General features: G+C 41.0%; 1 protein-coding gene across 2 annotated transcripts in view; it reads left to right on the top strand.

Moving 5' to 3' along the window:
- actn4 (actinin, alpha 4) overlaps positions 1-17,343 on the top strand; it is a 36,153-nt gene that overhangs the window by 13,163 nt on the left and 5,647 nt on the right. The window contains exons 2-19 of one of the 2 annotated variants that reach the window (XM_033976418.2): positions 2,512-2,626; positions 4,006-4,125; positions 7,236-7,322; positions 7,398-7,485; positions 7,859-7,937; positions 8,048-8,129; positions 8,976-9,061; positions 11,517-11,609; positions 11,728-11,853; positions 12,938-13,042; positions 14,148-14,295; positions 14,719-14,869; positions 14,954-15,062; positions 15,825-15,965; positions 16,075-16,257; positions 16,419-16,553; positions 16,701-16,880; positions 16,997-17,143. In XM_033976418.2, coding sequence (XP_033832309.1) covers positions 2,512-2,626; positions 4,006-4,125; positions 7,236-7,322; positions 7,398-7,485; positions 7,859-7,937; positions 8,048-8,129; positions 8,976-9,061; positions 11,517-11,609; positions 11,728-11,853; positions 12,938-13,042; positions 14,148-14,295; positions 14,719-14,869; positions 14,954-15,062; positions 15,825-15,965; positions 16,075-16,257; positions 16,419-16,553; positions 16,701-16,880; positions 16,997-17,143 — 2,175 coding nt within the window. Of the gene's footprint in view, positions 1-2,511; positions 2,627-4,005; positions 4,126-7,235; positions 7,323-7,397; positions 7,486-7,858; positions 7,938-8,047; positions 8,130-8,975; positions 9,062-9,449; positions 9,536-11,516; positions 11,610-11,727; positions 11,854-12,937; positions 13,043-14,147; positions 14,296-14,718; positions 14,870-14,953; positions 15,063-15,824; positions 15,966-16,074; positions 16,258-16,418; positions 16,554-16,700; positions 16,881-16,996; positions 17,144-17,343 lie in introns of both variants that reach the window. The other variant, XM_033976420.2, reaches the window with a different exon arrangement.

The following is a 17,343-nucleotide window of genomic DNA, read 5'->3' on the forward strand; positions in this document are numbered from 1 at the left end:
AACTCTCCTTATGGTTAGCTGTAAGATTCTGTGCAATGCTCGGCCTACAAGCCTATATCCATGCTCACACACAACAGTTCTCTATAAATATACAAAAGTGTATACAGTAACTTGTCAAACCTGATGTGATCTGCAGTAGTTTCATTAGTGGGATGCACGCTGATTGTGTTGCGATACTGCTCTGAAGGGAGAGTAACTTAATGTGGAGAGCAGAGGGAGGGGAGACTGTCAAAAACAAAAGTAAAACTGATAAAACATGTTAATACATTGTTTTCAACAAATACAACATTCTCCATGGAGAGATATTTTTTAGGCCATAAAAAATAAATCAATCAATTGCTAACCCTGTTCTATATGTGATTTTTGTATTAGTTTGTCAGTTCATATTTCTTTTTGTCAATTTTTTCTGGACGTGATTAAAAATGTGAACTTTCAACAAAATCCTATTATTAAAACACATATCTAATCATAGTCACAGTGCTTGTCAGAAAAATGGTTTAGTTCCAGCCTCCAACTCTTTCTCAGGCTTACTCCCTTCTGTCCTACCCCCCTCCGCCTTGGGATGACCTCTTTCGGGCCTGGGTTATGGCGCTCGACTCAGTGCGGCCACCATTGTCACAGCTGAATGGCTCCTTTGTGCCCTGTCCATGGTCCGAGCGAGGCGGGCGCGTTTGTCATAATGTTTTACTACTACATGTCAACAGATTAGTTTACAAAATGGTTAAGATCTGTGCTATAAGTGCTGGTGCTTCAATGTGCTGTTGTCCACTAAGTCATATAAATAAATCAATGCATTTTGAAACGCAAAAGTGATAATTATATTTTTTATCAGTTTCATGTCAACAGATTAGTTTACAAAATGGTTAAGATCTGTGCTATAAGTGCTGGTGCTTCAATGTGCTGTTGTCCACTAAGTCATATAAATAAATCAATGCATTTTGAAACGCAAAAGTGATAATTATATTTTTTATCAGTTTTACGGAGACAAATGAAATTTGAAGCCACTTGAGGACATACTGATGGAGTATAGTTACAGAAAAATATAGGGATTTCATCAAAAACAATGTACAAATCAGTTTCATGTAATTACTGCTTTGTCTGGGCCCTAACTCTCTTCTCTCAGCTCATGGCAAGTTTGGACCTATAATGATTAGTGGCAATTTATTGATTAACCTGTTGCAGCTCGATTCTGCTATTAACCTAAATGGTCATTAACAGTTAGCTAGTTATTTTCAGTTTCTCCCCTACTACGGACAGACTGAAAATAGATATTGGGTATCTGCAGAAGCTTAAAAGCACTAGGCCTGTCATGACAAATTTGAAGTACGATATATTGATACAGGGGAATATTGTGATGAATGATAATATTCTAACTACTTTATGCCACTGATTAAGGGTAAAATAAAGCAAGGTAATTCCAGCAAAACCTTTTAAATACAGTATCATTAAAAGACATGAGCTGCAACAAATAAATCGCAGAATGAACCAATAATTGGCTATAATAGTAACTTATTCAACCCTCTAGCACTCAGATCTTATTGTATTACAACTAAAATGAAAAAAATCCCCACCTTTGCAAAGTAAATGTACCCACGATGAATACTGAGCTGATTGTGACAGGCCTAATCAACCTCAGTACCATAAGAGAAAAAACAGGATTGGTGCATCCCTACTAAGCAGCACAGATCTGACAGCTTCTGCTCAAAACCCCACAGAGAATCACTCTGAGTTAGATAGTATTAAAATCTGAGCCAGTCAGTTTGCTCCAACTGCAGAGCTGTAGTAACAACTTGCACGGTGTCATTTGGTGGGTCCCGGAGCAGTCCCATGAGTTGCTGTTACAATAACTACATTTTCACCAATATAAAATGAACATATTTCCAGAATTAGAAAAGTGCATAACAAATACTACTTTATCCCTGTTTCAAAGAGTTCGAGTGCTCAACTGGGAGTTACCTAGTTATGGGAGCTGCCTATCTGCTGTGTCATGACGGCGCTAATCCTGCAGAGGGCGCACTGTGCCGTGACTTTTTGTTTTGACTTTCCTAGAGAGGCACTCCTGTTGTTTTGTGCACAACACAAATGTATGCTGTATGTATGCTGCTAAAGTTAGCAGGTTCTTTAAATTGTAAGAAGGCTATAGATTTCATTAAATAATAGTACTTTATTTTATATTCCCATGTTGCCTTATACCTGTGTAATCCCTCACTGGTCCAGGTAGGTTCCATAGTGGTCCATGGGTGTATGCTCGTCTATGGTTCATTTCTGTCCTCTGAATGTGACTTTAATATCAATACCTGCTCAAATGAGTGTCTAGTTTCGATATTAGTTTTAGTTTGGATTAGTATCTGATTTGAGGTACTTTTGATAGCCCGAATTTCTATATGTAATTTTTACCAAATTTTTTCTGATTAATCTCTCACCTCTATTTTACAATATGAATGTTCTGTTCTGAGTATGTATCTGTTTGGTCTGATCTACAGCTGACTCTATACTTTGGTTCCATTGCAGACCTTCACAGCCTGGTGCAACTCCCACCTACGTAAGATGGGCGTGCAGATTGAGAACATCGAGGAGGACTTCAGAGATGGCCTAAAGCTCATGCTGCTGCTGGAGGTCATCTCAGGTCAGTGTCCCGGAGAATAGAGCGTCTACTAGTCAGGCTCAATACTTCTCATCAGATGCTTCCAAGCAAAGTGGTACTTAAAAAGGAAAGTCTTGATATCTTATAGATGTGATAGATCAACAAATCCATATCCACATACTGGTGGTTTTCAGGTTCTAAAATGTGATGTCATAATCCCAGATGGGGAGGGGAAGCCAGTTTTCCTTATTGATTACATTGTGTTTTCGTACAAAATATCAAAAATTCACAAATGGTAAACTCGGTCATTTCTATTACTGACTAGACCCTGAAAAACGTTGCACAAAATCTGCATTGGACCAATATGAATTTAAACTGTTAGATGTTGTGATATCATATGAAACCCAGCAATTGTCTATATTTTTGAAGCAGGATGAGTGCAAGGTAAATTATCTAATTCATAATTGTATACACTATACAGTAAGGTAATTGAACATTGAGTAAAGCCGAGTGGTTTGTGGGGACGTACTTGACCAGTCAAAAGTTTGGACATGCCTTCTGATTTAATGTTTTTTTGTTTACTACTATCTAATAATAATAATAATGGCTTACACTTGTATTGCGCTTTTTCAAAGCCGCTCAGAGCGCTACACTATGGTCATTATTCATTCATTTCCACACTTGGTGATGATAAGCTACTATTGTAGCCACAGCTGCAGACTGACGGATGCGAGGCTGCCAATCTGCACCATCGGCCCCTCCGACCACCACCTATCATTCGCGCACAAACCACTTTCATACTAGGCAATGTGGGTGAAGTGTCTTGCCTAAGGACACAACGACAGAAATTGGTCTGAGCGGGACTCAGACCTTCGGGTTAGTAAATGTATACTGAAGATATGAAATATATGATGCAAGATATATGAAATTGTGTAGTAAAAGAAAAAATTGAAATAGCTCAAGTAAATATTGTTATATTTCATTTTAAAATCCTCAGTAGCCACTCTTTACTTTGTTGACAGCGCTGAAACCCTTGATGAAGTCTCCTGAAACGGTTTTCACTTCACAGGTGTGCTGCGTCAGGGTCAATGCTAAAAGTGCAAACCACAGTTAAAAGCAAAGGGTAGCTGGTTTTATTTATACATTTTTTTAATCAAAGAAGTTTAAGTTTTTTTGGTTTTTGGTTGCTACATTCAATGTTCCATAGTTTTGATACCTTCCGTGTACATTTACAATGTAAATAATCATGAAAATAAAGAAGAAAAATTAATGAAAGTGTGTCCAAACTTTTGACAGGTTGTGTTTTCACTTCTGATTCAGATTAAATTGCATCCCTAATGGTCACCATGCCACTCGTTGCTTTGTGAAGGATCCCTACTCCCCTCCTCTGTAGCTCCTCACTCCAGCTCTTGTCTCGACAGGAGAGCGGTTACCGAAGCCTGAGAGAGGCAAAATGAGAGTCCACTTTGTCAGCAATGTCAACAAAGCCTTGGACTTCATTGCCAGCAAAGGGGTCAAGCTGGTGTCCATTGGAGCGGAGGGTAGGTCACTGTACTGTACATGTGTACAGTCAGACTGAAACTCTTCATGTGTCTGCTCATATAAAACATATCCGAGAAATCAAATTAAAGGGCCTATATTACACACATTTCTTATCTCTTATAATTATCTTGTAACCTCATTAAAAACATACCTGCAGTTGTGTTTTATTTCATTCACACATTTAGCACACAGAACCTTGGACATTTAGGCTGTGTTCTTTTCTCAAATTGAAAACTCCGTTCCACCTTGTGGTGTCAAGTCGTAATATAGGAAGTGCACCACTGTGTTTTAAACTCCATACTCCTTCACTGGAATCATGGGAATACTTCTCAGTCCTGGAATTGACAAAGTTTGAAGTACATCTGTTTTGCTTGTTGAAACTTATTTACTCCTCAGTACAATGGCAGACAGTGACGTGCAGGGGAGGCAGGTGAGGCCCTGCCTTGCGTGTCATCACAATGAAAAAATAAATTAAATTGTTGTATTAATCCAATGATTTGTACTATAAAGTTATTTTCTATTTAACTTCACAATTTTAGTTCTTTTTTTAATTCAAAATCACAGAATTTTTACTTTTATCTTTTAAATACCGAGAAGAGACATGCGAGAGAGGCACCAGCCGTTTGTGCCTCACTGTATACTGACTGTGCTGTACGCTCAGCAGTGACAGCTGCTGCTTTAAGCAGCTGTGAAAAGGCGCTGGGTGAGGCACGTAGTCACCTGGCCTCATGGTAGGGGCACTTGTGAGCCCAGGGATTCTTGTCACTCCTGGGGCAGCAGAATAGTAAGCTACAATTTAGCAAGTCAAGTTTAGCAATCCGTTCATTTAAAACATGAGGCCAGACAAGAAGAAAAAATGAAAAAATGAAGGATTACATATTAAAACTCAAGTAGTTTCTAAACTGGACTTTCAGGTGAAGCAGGAGGTTATAAGTAAAGGAAGACCAAAACCGGAGCTAAAGGGTTTGCTCCAGACTATGGGACGAAAGACTCGCTCTTTTCAAACAGAGTGGTATGGAGTAGTAAGAAATTTAATGACTTCAATCCATTGAAAATTGAGACACCAGAATAAGGATAAGAAACGATACGAAACGATACTAAAACCAGCTTGCTTTTTATTTCATACTATTAGAGCTGTCCCCAGAGCTAGTCTCCATGTCCGGAGATCCGGTCGTCGAGGTCCCCGCCTCTCTCCGCACCCGCCCCTCATGGCTCCTCCCGCAGGTGGTGGGTCCACGGGAGGACGGCCCCACGTCGTTTCTTCGGGCTGGGCCCGACCGGGCCCCGTGGGGAAAGGCCCGGCCACCAGGCGCTCGCTGCCGAGCACCCACCCCAGGCCTGGCTCCAGGGTGGGGCCCCGGTAACGCCAGTCCGGGCGACGTAACTGGCCTCGTTGTAACTCTATTCATGAAGGGCTTCTGAACCGCTCTTAGTCAGACCCGTCTCCGAGGACCTGTTTGCCATGGGTGACCCTACCAGGGGCATGAAGCCCCCGACAACATAGCTCCCAGGATCATTCGGGTGCTCAAACCCCTCCACCACGTTAAGGTGGCGGTTCGGGGAGGAGCATCACTGCAGACGCTGCGGATCGGTGCAGCGTCTGCAGTGATGCGGTCGCTGTATCGGTCCGTTGTGGTAAAGAAGGAGCTGAGCCGGAAGGCGAAGCTCTCGATTTACCGGTCAATCTACGTTCCTACCCTCACCTATGGTCATGAGCTTTGGGTAATGACCGAAAGGACAAGATCGCGGATACAAGCGGCTGAAATGGGCTTCCTCCGCAGAGTGGCCGGGCGCACCCTTAGGGATAGGGTGAGGAGCTCGGTCACACGGGAGGAGCTCGGAGTAGAGCCGCTGCTCCTACACGTTGAGAGGAACCAGCTGAGGTGGCTCGGGCATCTGCTCAGGATGCCTCCTGGACGCCTCCCTAGGGAGGTGTTCTGGGCATGTCCCACCGGGAGGAGGCCCCGGGGAAGACCCAGGACACGCTGGAGGGACTATGTCTCTCGGCTGGCCTGGGAACGCCTTGGGGTCCCACCGGAGGAGCTGGAGGACGTGTCCGGGGTGAGGGAAGTCTGGGAGTCCCTGCTTAGACTGCTGCCCCCGCGACCCGGCCCCGGATAAGCGGAAGAAAATGGATGGATGGACTATTAGAGCTATTTCATACAGACTTCCAAACTTTTATTTTGAAATTTCTTTTTTATTCTGGCCCAAGTCACTTACTGGGGAAAGAAATTTACTTGCCGACACCTGGTTTACGTGTTTGTAAATCACCAGCCATGAACCTCACCGCACGAAACTGATGGAAGACATTGTAGACTTCCTGTGGCAATCTCAACTGAATAAAAGGTAAAAAAAAAAAAAAAAAAGTTAAAGGCAACAATGTCTGGTTATTCCAGTGTATCGCAGAGTAAATCAGTTCAGTTGAGGCTAAAATAGCTGTTAATGTTAAAGCTACCTCTTGATGATAGCACAAGGTGGAACAGAGCATTTTGAGCTTTCAGGATGCAGAAAGCCTAATAAAGCTTACTCAAACATGTGAATGAAACAAAACCAGGTATGTTTTTGAAGAGGTAACAGCATTATAACATGGCAAAACACTCACATGAGTCAGTATTTAAGACCTTTAATTAGATGGTGATGAACAATATTCTTTACAATCAATTGTTGTGTTTACTGAACATGGGTGCATTCTCTGGTGAAAATTATTATTATGCACTCATTTTATTTATTTGTTCTGGTGAACGGCCTATGGAAAAGATTTAAAAGGTAGTCATATGAACAACATTTTTAAAGTCATTACAGGGAGCTTCAATTTACAGTAATGTAATACCTCTTCCAACACGCTGAAATACCCCTCTGACGACCACCAATTCATACGCACACTATATTCATTCTAGGCAACGTGGGTGAAAAGTCTGCCTAAGAACACAACAACAGTCTCAATGTACCTTTGGAATTGAATGTTGTTTGTAACAGATGCAGAAAGTCAAATTTTTAAATTTTTTAGAAGACTAGATACATAGAAATAGTTGAGAGCACAGTGGGTTCGTTATATTGATGTTTCATAGAGTTGTGACCAATGAGGAGTTTGTGTCTTTGTTTACTTCAGAAATTGTGGATGGAAATACCAAGATGACACTGGGAATGATCTGGACCATCATTCTCCGTTTTGCCATCCAGGACATTTCTGTGGAAGGTATACATGCTCTCCAACTATGGACACCCTGTAAGTAGAGTTGCTTCTTTAGTCTCCTATGATGTGTCTTTGCAGAGACCTCGGCCAAAGAGGGGCTGCTTCTGTGGTGCCAGAGGAAGACTGCTCCTTACAAGAACGTCAATGTCCAGAACTTCCACATCAGGTTAGTGGTTAAGAGTTTTCCACTAGGGCTGTAGTCGACAAGAGTGACAAAAACTCCCAAGACTATTGCGTATCTGATCCAAACTCTGCTCTCAGAAGACTACACCTGCACGGAAATTAATGCAAAAACTATTATTTATGCAGAAAAAGTACTATAAAACAATGTATTTATGTAAAGACAGATTAAACTTGAGAATTCTGAGTTTAGTCTGCCTGTTTACTTGCAAATACTAAAAGTACCTAACATTTGATTCAGATTTTTTATTTTAAGCAATGTTTCGGCGTGTTTACGTTCATGTCTGTCATGTCATGTCTGTTCATTAACATGCTTTGTCCCAACCAAATAAATAAAATTAAATTAAATTGTGTGACAGCTGGAAGGATGGCCTCGCATTCAATGCTCTGATCCACCGGCACAGACCTGAGCTCATTGACTACGACAAACTGCGAAAGGTAATTTTTCGTATTTACTGCATTAAACCAAAGATCCTAATACAAAGTGCTGCCTCTAAAACATTATATGGAGGCTTTCTTGCTGTAAACCAGTGTATGGGCTTTTGCAGGATGATCCTTTGACTAACCTCAACAATGCCTTTGATGTGGCTGAGAAGTACCTGGACATCCCAAAGATGTTGGATGCAGAGGGTAAGCTGATGTTTACTCTGGATCGACTATGTAGCAATGTTTCTTTCAGAACTTTCAACCAACTTCATTTTCAGTCACATGGGGCCCATCGATTTGAAGGTTCATCATGTTCTTTGTGCTGGTTCCACGGCAGGATAAGGAGTATTAATGTATGCATGTGGGTGCACAAGTTTGCCTGTGTGTGGGCGGATATTTATCAAATTGTGGGGACTAAAGTTAAAGGTCCTATATTGGGCAGAATTGACTCTTTAAGCTTTAAACTATTTTAGAACATTGTTACCTCCTCAAAACATACCTGAAGTTGTTTTGTATCATTCATACATGTTTGAGTAACCCTTAATCCCCTGTTTCAACTTGTGATGTCATGGTTAGTTTTCAAGTTAACAGCTACCTTTTACCTTTAGTTCAGTAGAGACTGGAAATTCTAAGGCTGAAATGATCCAAGTGATTCTAGTGAAGATGTATGAAGTTTTAAAATACAGTGGAGGACTTCCTGTATTACCTCATCATCAGAAGGTGGAAAACAGTGTCTTTTCAATTTGAGAGAACAAAGCAGCCTAAATATGCAGGATTTGTGTGTTAAACATGTGAATCAAACAAAACACAACTCCAGGTATGTGTTTGATGAGGAAAGTCCATTAAAACATAGATCCAAAAATAACGTAATATGGACCCTTTTAAAGTTATAAAATTAATTTTGGTCAATATCATATCCAGATAGTCTGAAAACCTGTGTGTGTGAGCGTGTGTGCCCGCCTATGCACGTGTTTGTTGTCTATGCTGTACATGAGCAGTCCAGGCTGAGTCCTGTGTGAGCTCTCATAACCCTGCCTCCACATGTTGTAGACATTGTCAACACTGCCCGTCCCGATGAGAAAGCCATCATGACTTATGTGTCCAGTTTCTACCATGCCTTCTCTGGAGCGCAGAAGGTACCACAGGCCCCTACTGCCCTGCTGCTGCCAACTCTGTCTCTGTCAAGCATGGCTTCCTTTTCCGTGCTGCTTTTACCTCAGTAACAACATTGCAGATGAGTGGCCACAAACACACAAAGTGGGTCAATATATTCAAAGGATCAGACATAATCATTTTATGCAGAACTTAATAAGTTAGTAAGGACGCAGAATGTCTGCTCCATAGAAAGAAAAAAAAAGACAAAATATGACATAAATAGATGAATGATACTGAGTGATGTGTGTTTTTGACCTATTGCCTGCTGTGTACTGGGGTGTGACTCGGGCCCCTCCCCGCCCTGGTGCATCTGTGTGGGGCCGCTTTGGTAACCTGACCTCTTTTCTGTTTCCTCTGCTGCGGCTGTAGACATCGTGGGTACGCTGCGGCCCGATGAAAAAGCCATTATGACCTATGTGTCATGCTTCTATCATGCATTCTCTGGTGCTCAGAAGGTGAGCCAGGCCTGCTTTCCAATTTTGATTTATGATTCACACGTTTGCTTTTGGACTTAGTTAAACTTCCAAGCTCCACAGACTAAGACAGTCAACTTTTAGTTAAGCTTAGCCTCTCAAGAATTAAAGTCATTCAAAGTCAAATCATTAGCTTATTTTGTGCTAAGTCATAAGCATGTTTATTTTAGTTCTTAAGATGTGGCACTGCAGGGAAACGAGTGAGCAAATCTTCAATTTTGAGATAAATTTGAAAGTGAATATATGAATATTAATTAAAAACAATTCATCAAAGTTATTATTTGCATGGAAGGAATTTTTGATGTTTTTGTTTTGTCCTAGTGAAATCTAGTTTACGCAAAATGATAAAAAATGTATTTAAAATTAAATCCTTGATAACTCAGGCCAGAAATGGGAGTGAAGATTTCACTTCTCCATAGCATAAATCTATGTTGATTCAGTGAAATATTAATAGATTAGGCATTGATCACAATGACATGGATCCTAGTTAATTTGTCTAAAAGAATCGCTGAAACAAACCTAGTAAAGTATATTATTGTCCAAAACTGTGGGGCAGGGTGCAACCAGCCAAAATGCTTTTTGTATGAAGTTTGAATTTCATTGGAACTGAAAGTAGGCAGAACTTTTCAATTGCTGAGTTTCAGATGACATAACTTTCTATAGGCCAATAATATTCAAAACAGACAAGGGCAGCTTTATAAAGTGGGTTCTGGGGTGAATGATCAGGGTCAACATTTCTGAATTTATCTTAGATATATTTATGAGAACAACATAATTCATGTGGAAAATTAACTCTTTGCACCTAAAAAATTGACATGATTGCTTTCTAGAATATGACAAGCACCGGTTGCGGGGTTGTAGATGACATCACAACATTTTATTGGTCAATAATATTCAATACAGATGGGGGCAGCTAAAATTAATATTGTCAAAATGCATATTTATGATTGTCAGAATTTCACATGGGACTGTAACTGTGAAGGATTTACTGCTTTAGAATGAAATATCCAAACATGATTTTTAAATGTTGAACCATGTTGCCATTTGCCAAGGATTGGCTCCACAAACTTTGATATTAATCAGTCACATTTGTGGGGTTGAATAATAGCACCACGTTCTGACTTAGATTTTTCTAATAAAAACTTAAGACAATTGTCTCATTTATACTCACAGAGAAGACATTGAAATTTGTGCCAGTTTCAGTTTTACATGAAGCCCATGATTTAGAGATATGTACCATAAACCAAGTCACCAAAGCTGCAGTCTGACGGTTAAAAGTCAAAGTCCATCATAAAATTCTGACCTGTCTCCAGCTCAGTTTCAACTATAGGCTTTCCAGACTATTGTGATTTCACATGAACTCAACCTATTCCATTATTCTTTTTTGAATATTTTGAAGTTTCACTGGGTCTGAAATGATGATGATGCTGAAATCTAACTTCCTTCTTGACTCCATCTTTCCTTGCTTTGGTGTAAATCTTTGTGTTTGGGGATTTAAACCAGGACTTGTATTATTGAAATAAAATATTGTTGTTAATCCTGAATGCGAGTGGTCACCTTTGAAAATGTATTTTTAAACTGAAAACAACCTTTCTGATTCTAGTGGCAGTTTAGTGTCAAATCCAGGAGTTGAAATGTGGACTACTGCACAGCGACAATGTGTAACTAGAGACTGAGTTGGTGCATGCACATCAGAGTGTGTCCCACCAACTAACCCTGACAGCATGAGCTCGCACATAACTGAGAGTTTGCAGTTTTTACTATATTTCTGACAACACAAAACAATGTGCTGATGATACTTAATACACTGCATGTGCGCCATGTGAAACGTTAGTCAAAAGTCCATGCTTATGTTGTGTGATCATAAAGTTACCAGACTAAGAATTAGTTAATACAAAGGTGGCTTTCTCACAGCAGTACCCTGGAGAGGGGATCTCTTAATGACTAAACTTGTTTCTGATAGGCTGAGACAGCTGCCAATCGCATTTGCAAAGTGCTGGCTGTCAATCAAGACAATGAGCGATTGATGGAGGACTATGAGAAACTTGCCAGTGATGTGAGTAAAAGTCTAATTTCCCCATAGTGGAACAAATGGTTATCTTATGTCTTAACCTGAAAACCTGCACTCTAAAGAGTGTTAATAAGAAACTAAACTCTGGTCTGTTAACGCACAGCTTTTGGAATGGATCCGTACCACCATCCCCTGGCTCGAGAATCGCAACCCAGAGAAGACCATGGCTGAGATGCAGCAAAAACTGGAGGACTTCAGGGACTACCGCCGTGTGCACAAACCACCCAAGGTCTGCTGCTGTTTTTGTAACAGACATGTAACAGTAGTGTGAGAAGGTGGAAGACTCCAGTCAGACTTGCTTAACAAATGTTACGAAGAGACTTGACTTAGGACTGGCGATTAGTAACTTGAAACTTGAAACTTGATTTTGACTTTAACTTTAAATTACTTGGGTGTTTCATTAGAAAAATGAAATGGCAATGTGCTCTTCGTACACTTTTCTTTCACAATGTGCTGCAAATTAATTAATATAGTGGAGAGAAACGGGAAATATGCTCTGCATTGGATTGATTAAAGCTATTATAGCAGGTGTGAGTGAAGGAATGATTTATGTTTGGAAGTTTGAGTTCAAGAACTTTTAAGGGCAACATGCATTACATTGGCATGCAGTCCCTCTAGAAAGAATTGGTGTAAATAAGGCCCCAATCAATCCACATCTACTCCCTTTACTGAAAATGGACTTTATTTAAGTGAATTGACCTCATATTGTCCTATAGATATCGTTCCAAAGTCTCCAGCTGCCAATTGGCTGGACTGTAAATGGTGACTCCACTTGACTGCCTTGTGACTTGGACATATGCAAAATGAGATACATACTCATCAATACTACAAAACACATTCACAGGATGGAAAACCAATCCCGAACCACTTTTAGGATGATCTTGAGCTGTATCAGAACAAGTATAAAACCACATAGACTAGTAGATGCCCATGGATCACTATGGAACCTACCTGGACCACTGAGGGATTACAGATATAAGGCCACATGGGAATAGAAAAGAAAGTACTGCCATTTAATGTTGATCACATTCTATTGTAAGAAAGAGTGTTTTTGTTATCATTGTGGTATCCAAATTGGTATTGAGCATAGAGTCTAGTCCCTATTATTGAAATTGAGGTGAAATTTGTCGCATTGACACCCAGGGCTGTTGCAGACTGCACTGGGTGGTAATGCGACAGCACTGGGTAGTAATGCGACAGCACTGGGTAATTATGTTGCTGTACTGAGTGTTAATGTAACTGTACTGTGTGTTTTGACACACAGTTGTGTGATTTGTAACAATAACATGTAACCATTGTCTATTTGTCCTCAGGTCCAGGAAAAGTGTCAGCTGGAGATCAGCTTCAACACACTGCAGACCAAACTGCGTCTGAGCAACAGGCCGGCCTTCATGCCCTCAGAGGGACGCATGGTGTCTGTATGTATCACTGGCTACGTTTACATACATGTGCACTTTTCAGTTGTACTTTTATTGAACTGGCATGTAAACCGCTAAAAAGCCTGATTTCTTTGTGAGCGTTGCATCTGTGCATGTGTTAAAAAAAAAAAAAAACATCGAGGAGGCAATCTAGTAGCTAAAACAAATGTTAAAGCCATAGTATTTACTTTTTTAGCTGAAAACAGACTAAAACATTTTCATTGTGGAGGTTTTTATTGTGCTTCTTGTCCTGGATGAGCCTCCTCCTACTTGTTTCCATAGAAATGTTGTTCCTTTGGTTATTATATTCCACAGTATAACCTGAAATTTCAAAAGTATGGTTTTAATTTTGTAATTCCATGAAATCCTGCAGCTGACTTTCCACCTCCATCACTTTAAAGATAAAATGCACGCTTTTTTCAAACTAATTGAGTTTGAATTCAGAATACTACTGCCATTCTTGGGTTATCGTATTTTTGATACCCATGTAAACATAAGCCAGTAATTAGAAATTTATCAGTAAGTATTAGTATTGTATTCTTTGTTAGAACAGCTTATAAATGCCTAATAATCCAACAGTGTATTAATATGCCATGTAGAATATATTTGTAAGTACATTAACAAGCTGCTTATCATAAAAATATCACTTTACAATCCATGAATGCACATGCTTTTAACAGGAAAATGGTATTAATAAATGCCTTTACCGTGTTAATTAAATATTTTTGCCACACCCTGACGCATAGACTATAATAATGATGATAATGAATTGCCACAATAAGCATGCAGATCTTTATCAGAATGTACATATTAAGATGTATAATGGATGATACAAAAATGATATCAGGCAAAAGAGCAAATTTTGGCCCCGTTTTGTTTTAACGGCGTATAGTTTGACAAACATGAATTATAAACGGAACTCAGGATGTTCCAGGCTTTCTGGAACATCCAGATGCTCCAGGCCTTCTGGAGTTGCAGGGTCTAACACATATAAAACTTTCCATGGACAACATGTTTTCTTGGTAAATAAACTCAAGTCAAATTTGAACTCATGAACTCAAGTCAAAGCTACAGCATCTGAAAATCTCCCCTGTGGTGTGAGCAGGATATCAATGGGGCGTGGCAGACTCTAGAGGGGGCGGAAAAAGGATACGAAGAGTGGCTGCTAAATGAGATCCGGCGCCTGGAGAGGCTTGACCATCTGGCAGAAAAGTTTCGTCAAAAAGCGGCCATTCACGAGTCCTGGACTAATGGTAAGACCACAGCGCACAGGGCTTCTTGCTGGAAATGGCCTAACCTGGCCAAAACCAGTAGGATCTGTGTAGCACACTTTGAGTGGAGTGCTACACATTATGTCAGTCTGTGAGTGCTGGGAAGTTGGAATGGATTCTAAGAATCCATTCATGGGCTTAATATCTAGCCCAAAACATCTTCAAAAATATTTTGTCTGTAATCATTATTTTGGTGAGCCATCTAAGAAACACACTACACTCTCTAGTTACATTGATATTGATAACCATTATGTTAAGTATCAATATCTGGTTTTCCTTCATCATTAGCCCGCTGGTTTGTAAACAGGACACTTTTTTGCTGTTTGATCTGTGATTAATCTATGTGATGGTTTATGACTAAATAAAATGTCTTATTTAATACCCCTAAATAATGACTGTATGTAGGTAAGGAGGCCATGCTTACCCAGAAAGAATATGAGAATGCCAACCTGTCTGAGGTGAAAGCCCTGCTGCGAAGGCACAAGGCCTTCGAAAGTGAGCTGACAGCACATCAAGACCGCGTGGAGCAGATTGCTGCTATTGCACAGGAGCTCAAGTAAGTGCCGAGACCAGTGCCGGGGCCAGTGCCGGGGCCCCCAGGGCCAGTGCATAGGGTAGAGACTAATGCATATTTCTGCAGTGACCTGGACTACTATGACTCTCCGAGTGTGAACATGCGCTGCCAGACCATCTGTGAGCAGTGGGATGTGCTGGGGGCCCTTACTGGAAGCCGCAGGGAAGCCCTGGAGGTCAGTGTCACACCCGCTTCTTTCAGATTCCTTCTGACTGGTGTTCACATCCCACCAAGGTTCTCTGTGTGGAGTGGCTCTTTCCAAACTCCTTAGTTCCTGGCTCAGATTTCCTTTCTTAAAGTCCCCAAGGATAATAACTAGCAACTAGTCAACTGCCCAACCAGATTGAAAAGCATGCTGGATCTCTGTTACAACACAGTAACTGGAGCCTACTGTGATATCATGGTCCGCCTGATACAGACAGAGGCTGAAGCTCTCCAAACCTGTAGTGAAGACTTCTAAGAAGTTGGTCAGCAAGGTGGAGAAGCCACATACGTTTGGACATTATAGACTGAGATGTACTCATCCAAACTATCTGTAGCAGTCATGAAGTCGTACATTCAGTTCTGTAAGGACAGCATCTTCCTGAGACACTCCACAACCTGGATGCTGTCTTATCCTTCACCCTGAAAAATTGTGCGGATGAGCTGACTCCCATCTTCAGATGTGTTTAACGCCTTCTTGGAGTCATGTCACTCCCCTCAGGCAGGAGGTTGCGATCTGTTCAGATCAGAACCTTCTTTCCACAAAAAGTTTCTTCCCCTCTGCCATTGGGCTCATGAACTCTTTCTAACCCTGTCACTTTAAATCACTCATGTCAGAAATACTTCATCCATTTAAGTATGGATATAGCCATGGTCATTTCACGCAGAGCACCCTTCAAAATCCAGAAATCTGTATTTTTTATACTGTACTATGCTTTGTATTTCTTGTGACTAGAATACAGAAAAGCAGCTGGAGACAATAGATGAGATGTATTTGGAATATGCTAAGAGGGCTGCACCCTTCAACAACTGGATGGTGGCAGCCACAGAGGACCTTCTGGACATGTTCATTGTTCACACCATCGAGGAGATTGAGGTGAGCCTTGTTCAAAAATGTAAAATCTACATTGTTTCTAATAGGGATATCATTTAGAATTAGTGTTTAACACCATCATGTCAACCCCCCTCCCTACCTTTTCTTGCAGGGCTTGATTGCAGCACATGAGCAGTTCAAGTCTACTCTCCCAGATGCCGACACGGAAAGAAAGGCAATCCAGGGCATCCAGGAGCAGGTCAAAAACATTGGCCAAAACAACAACCTCAAGTTCAGTGTAACTAACCCCTACACCACCATCACACCAGAGAGCATTGACCGCAAATGGGAACAGGTTTGTCTTAATTTCAAGTATAGTCACATTAGTTATATTTTAATTAAATTTTACTTGATAGAATTTGAAGTGGAATTGGGAATGTTTTAAGGGTTGAACAGTGATTTAAGACAGGACTGAGTGGAGTAGAGCATGTGCTGGAAAGTAACTGTTGCTTGCAGACGCTGCAGCTTGTTCCACAAAGGGATGCCGCTCTGCAAGAGGAGCTGTCCAAGCAACAATCAAACAATGCACTGCGCTGCCAGTTTGCCTCTCAAGCCAACATTGTGGGCCCCTGGATCAAACAAAAGATGGAGGTAAATCAGTGCAGTCAATCACAGATTTGGGAGTTTATGCTCGAGGGCATAAAAGGTATATGAACCTGTGTGTGCTGTTTTAGTATCTGCTTCAGTTATCTGATTTTTCATGTAAAGTTAACCAGTCAGATATCCCAATAATGGCAGGAGCTTGGCAGAATATCTATTGAGATGAATGGCACTCTGGAGGACCAGCTGACAAATGTGCGGGACTACAAGGAGAGCATCACAGAGTACAAGCCCAACATGGATCAGCTGGAGGGAGTGTACAAGCTCATACAGGAGGCCTTGATATTTGATAACATGTACACCCAATACACCATGGAGGTATGGTCCATTTCATTCACTACAATAATGCATTATGTCATACTATATATTTCACTCAGAGTTGGACGATGATTACTGTTATATTGCTCTCTGTAAATGGAGTACATGCTCTACAGCATCTGCGGGTGAGCTGGGAGCAGCTCTTGACCACCATCGCCCGGACGATCAGTGAAATTGAGAACCAGATTCTGACGCGTGATGCCAAAGGGATCAGTCAGGAACAGCTGCATGAGTACCGCGCTTCCTTCAACCACTTTGACAAGGTCAGGGCTCCCACTACACCTGTGATGGATGCATGTGTGAGAGCAGATACAATTGGGCATGAGTGGGCTTTATGTGATGGACTAAGCGACTGTAAGCTTTCAGCTTTCATGTATCATCCATCAACTGTATTATAAAGTAATGTGTGCAAGAGCTGTCTGTGACCGGCAACCAAGCCAGTACTTATCAAGATACAGACAGA

The sequence above is a fragment of the Periophthalmus magnuspinnatus genome, chromosome 13 (assembly GCF_009829125.3).
Source record: "Periophthalmus magnuspinnatus isolate fPerMag1 chromosome 13, fPerMag1.2.pri, whole genome shotgun sequence".
Classification (NCBI taxonomy): domain Eukaryota; kingdom Metazoa; phylum Chordata; class Actinopteri; order Gobiiformes; family Gobiidae; genus Periophthalmus; species Periophthalmus magnuspinnatus.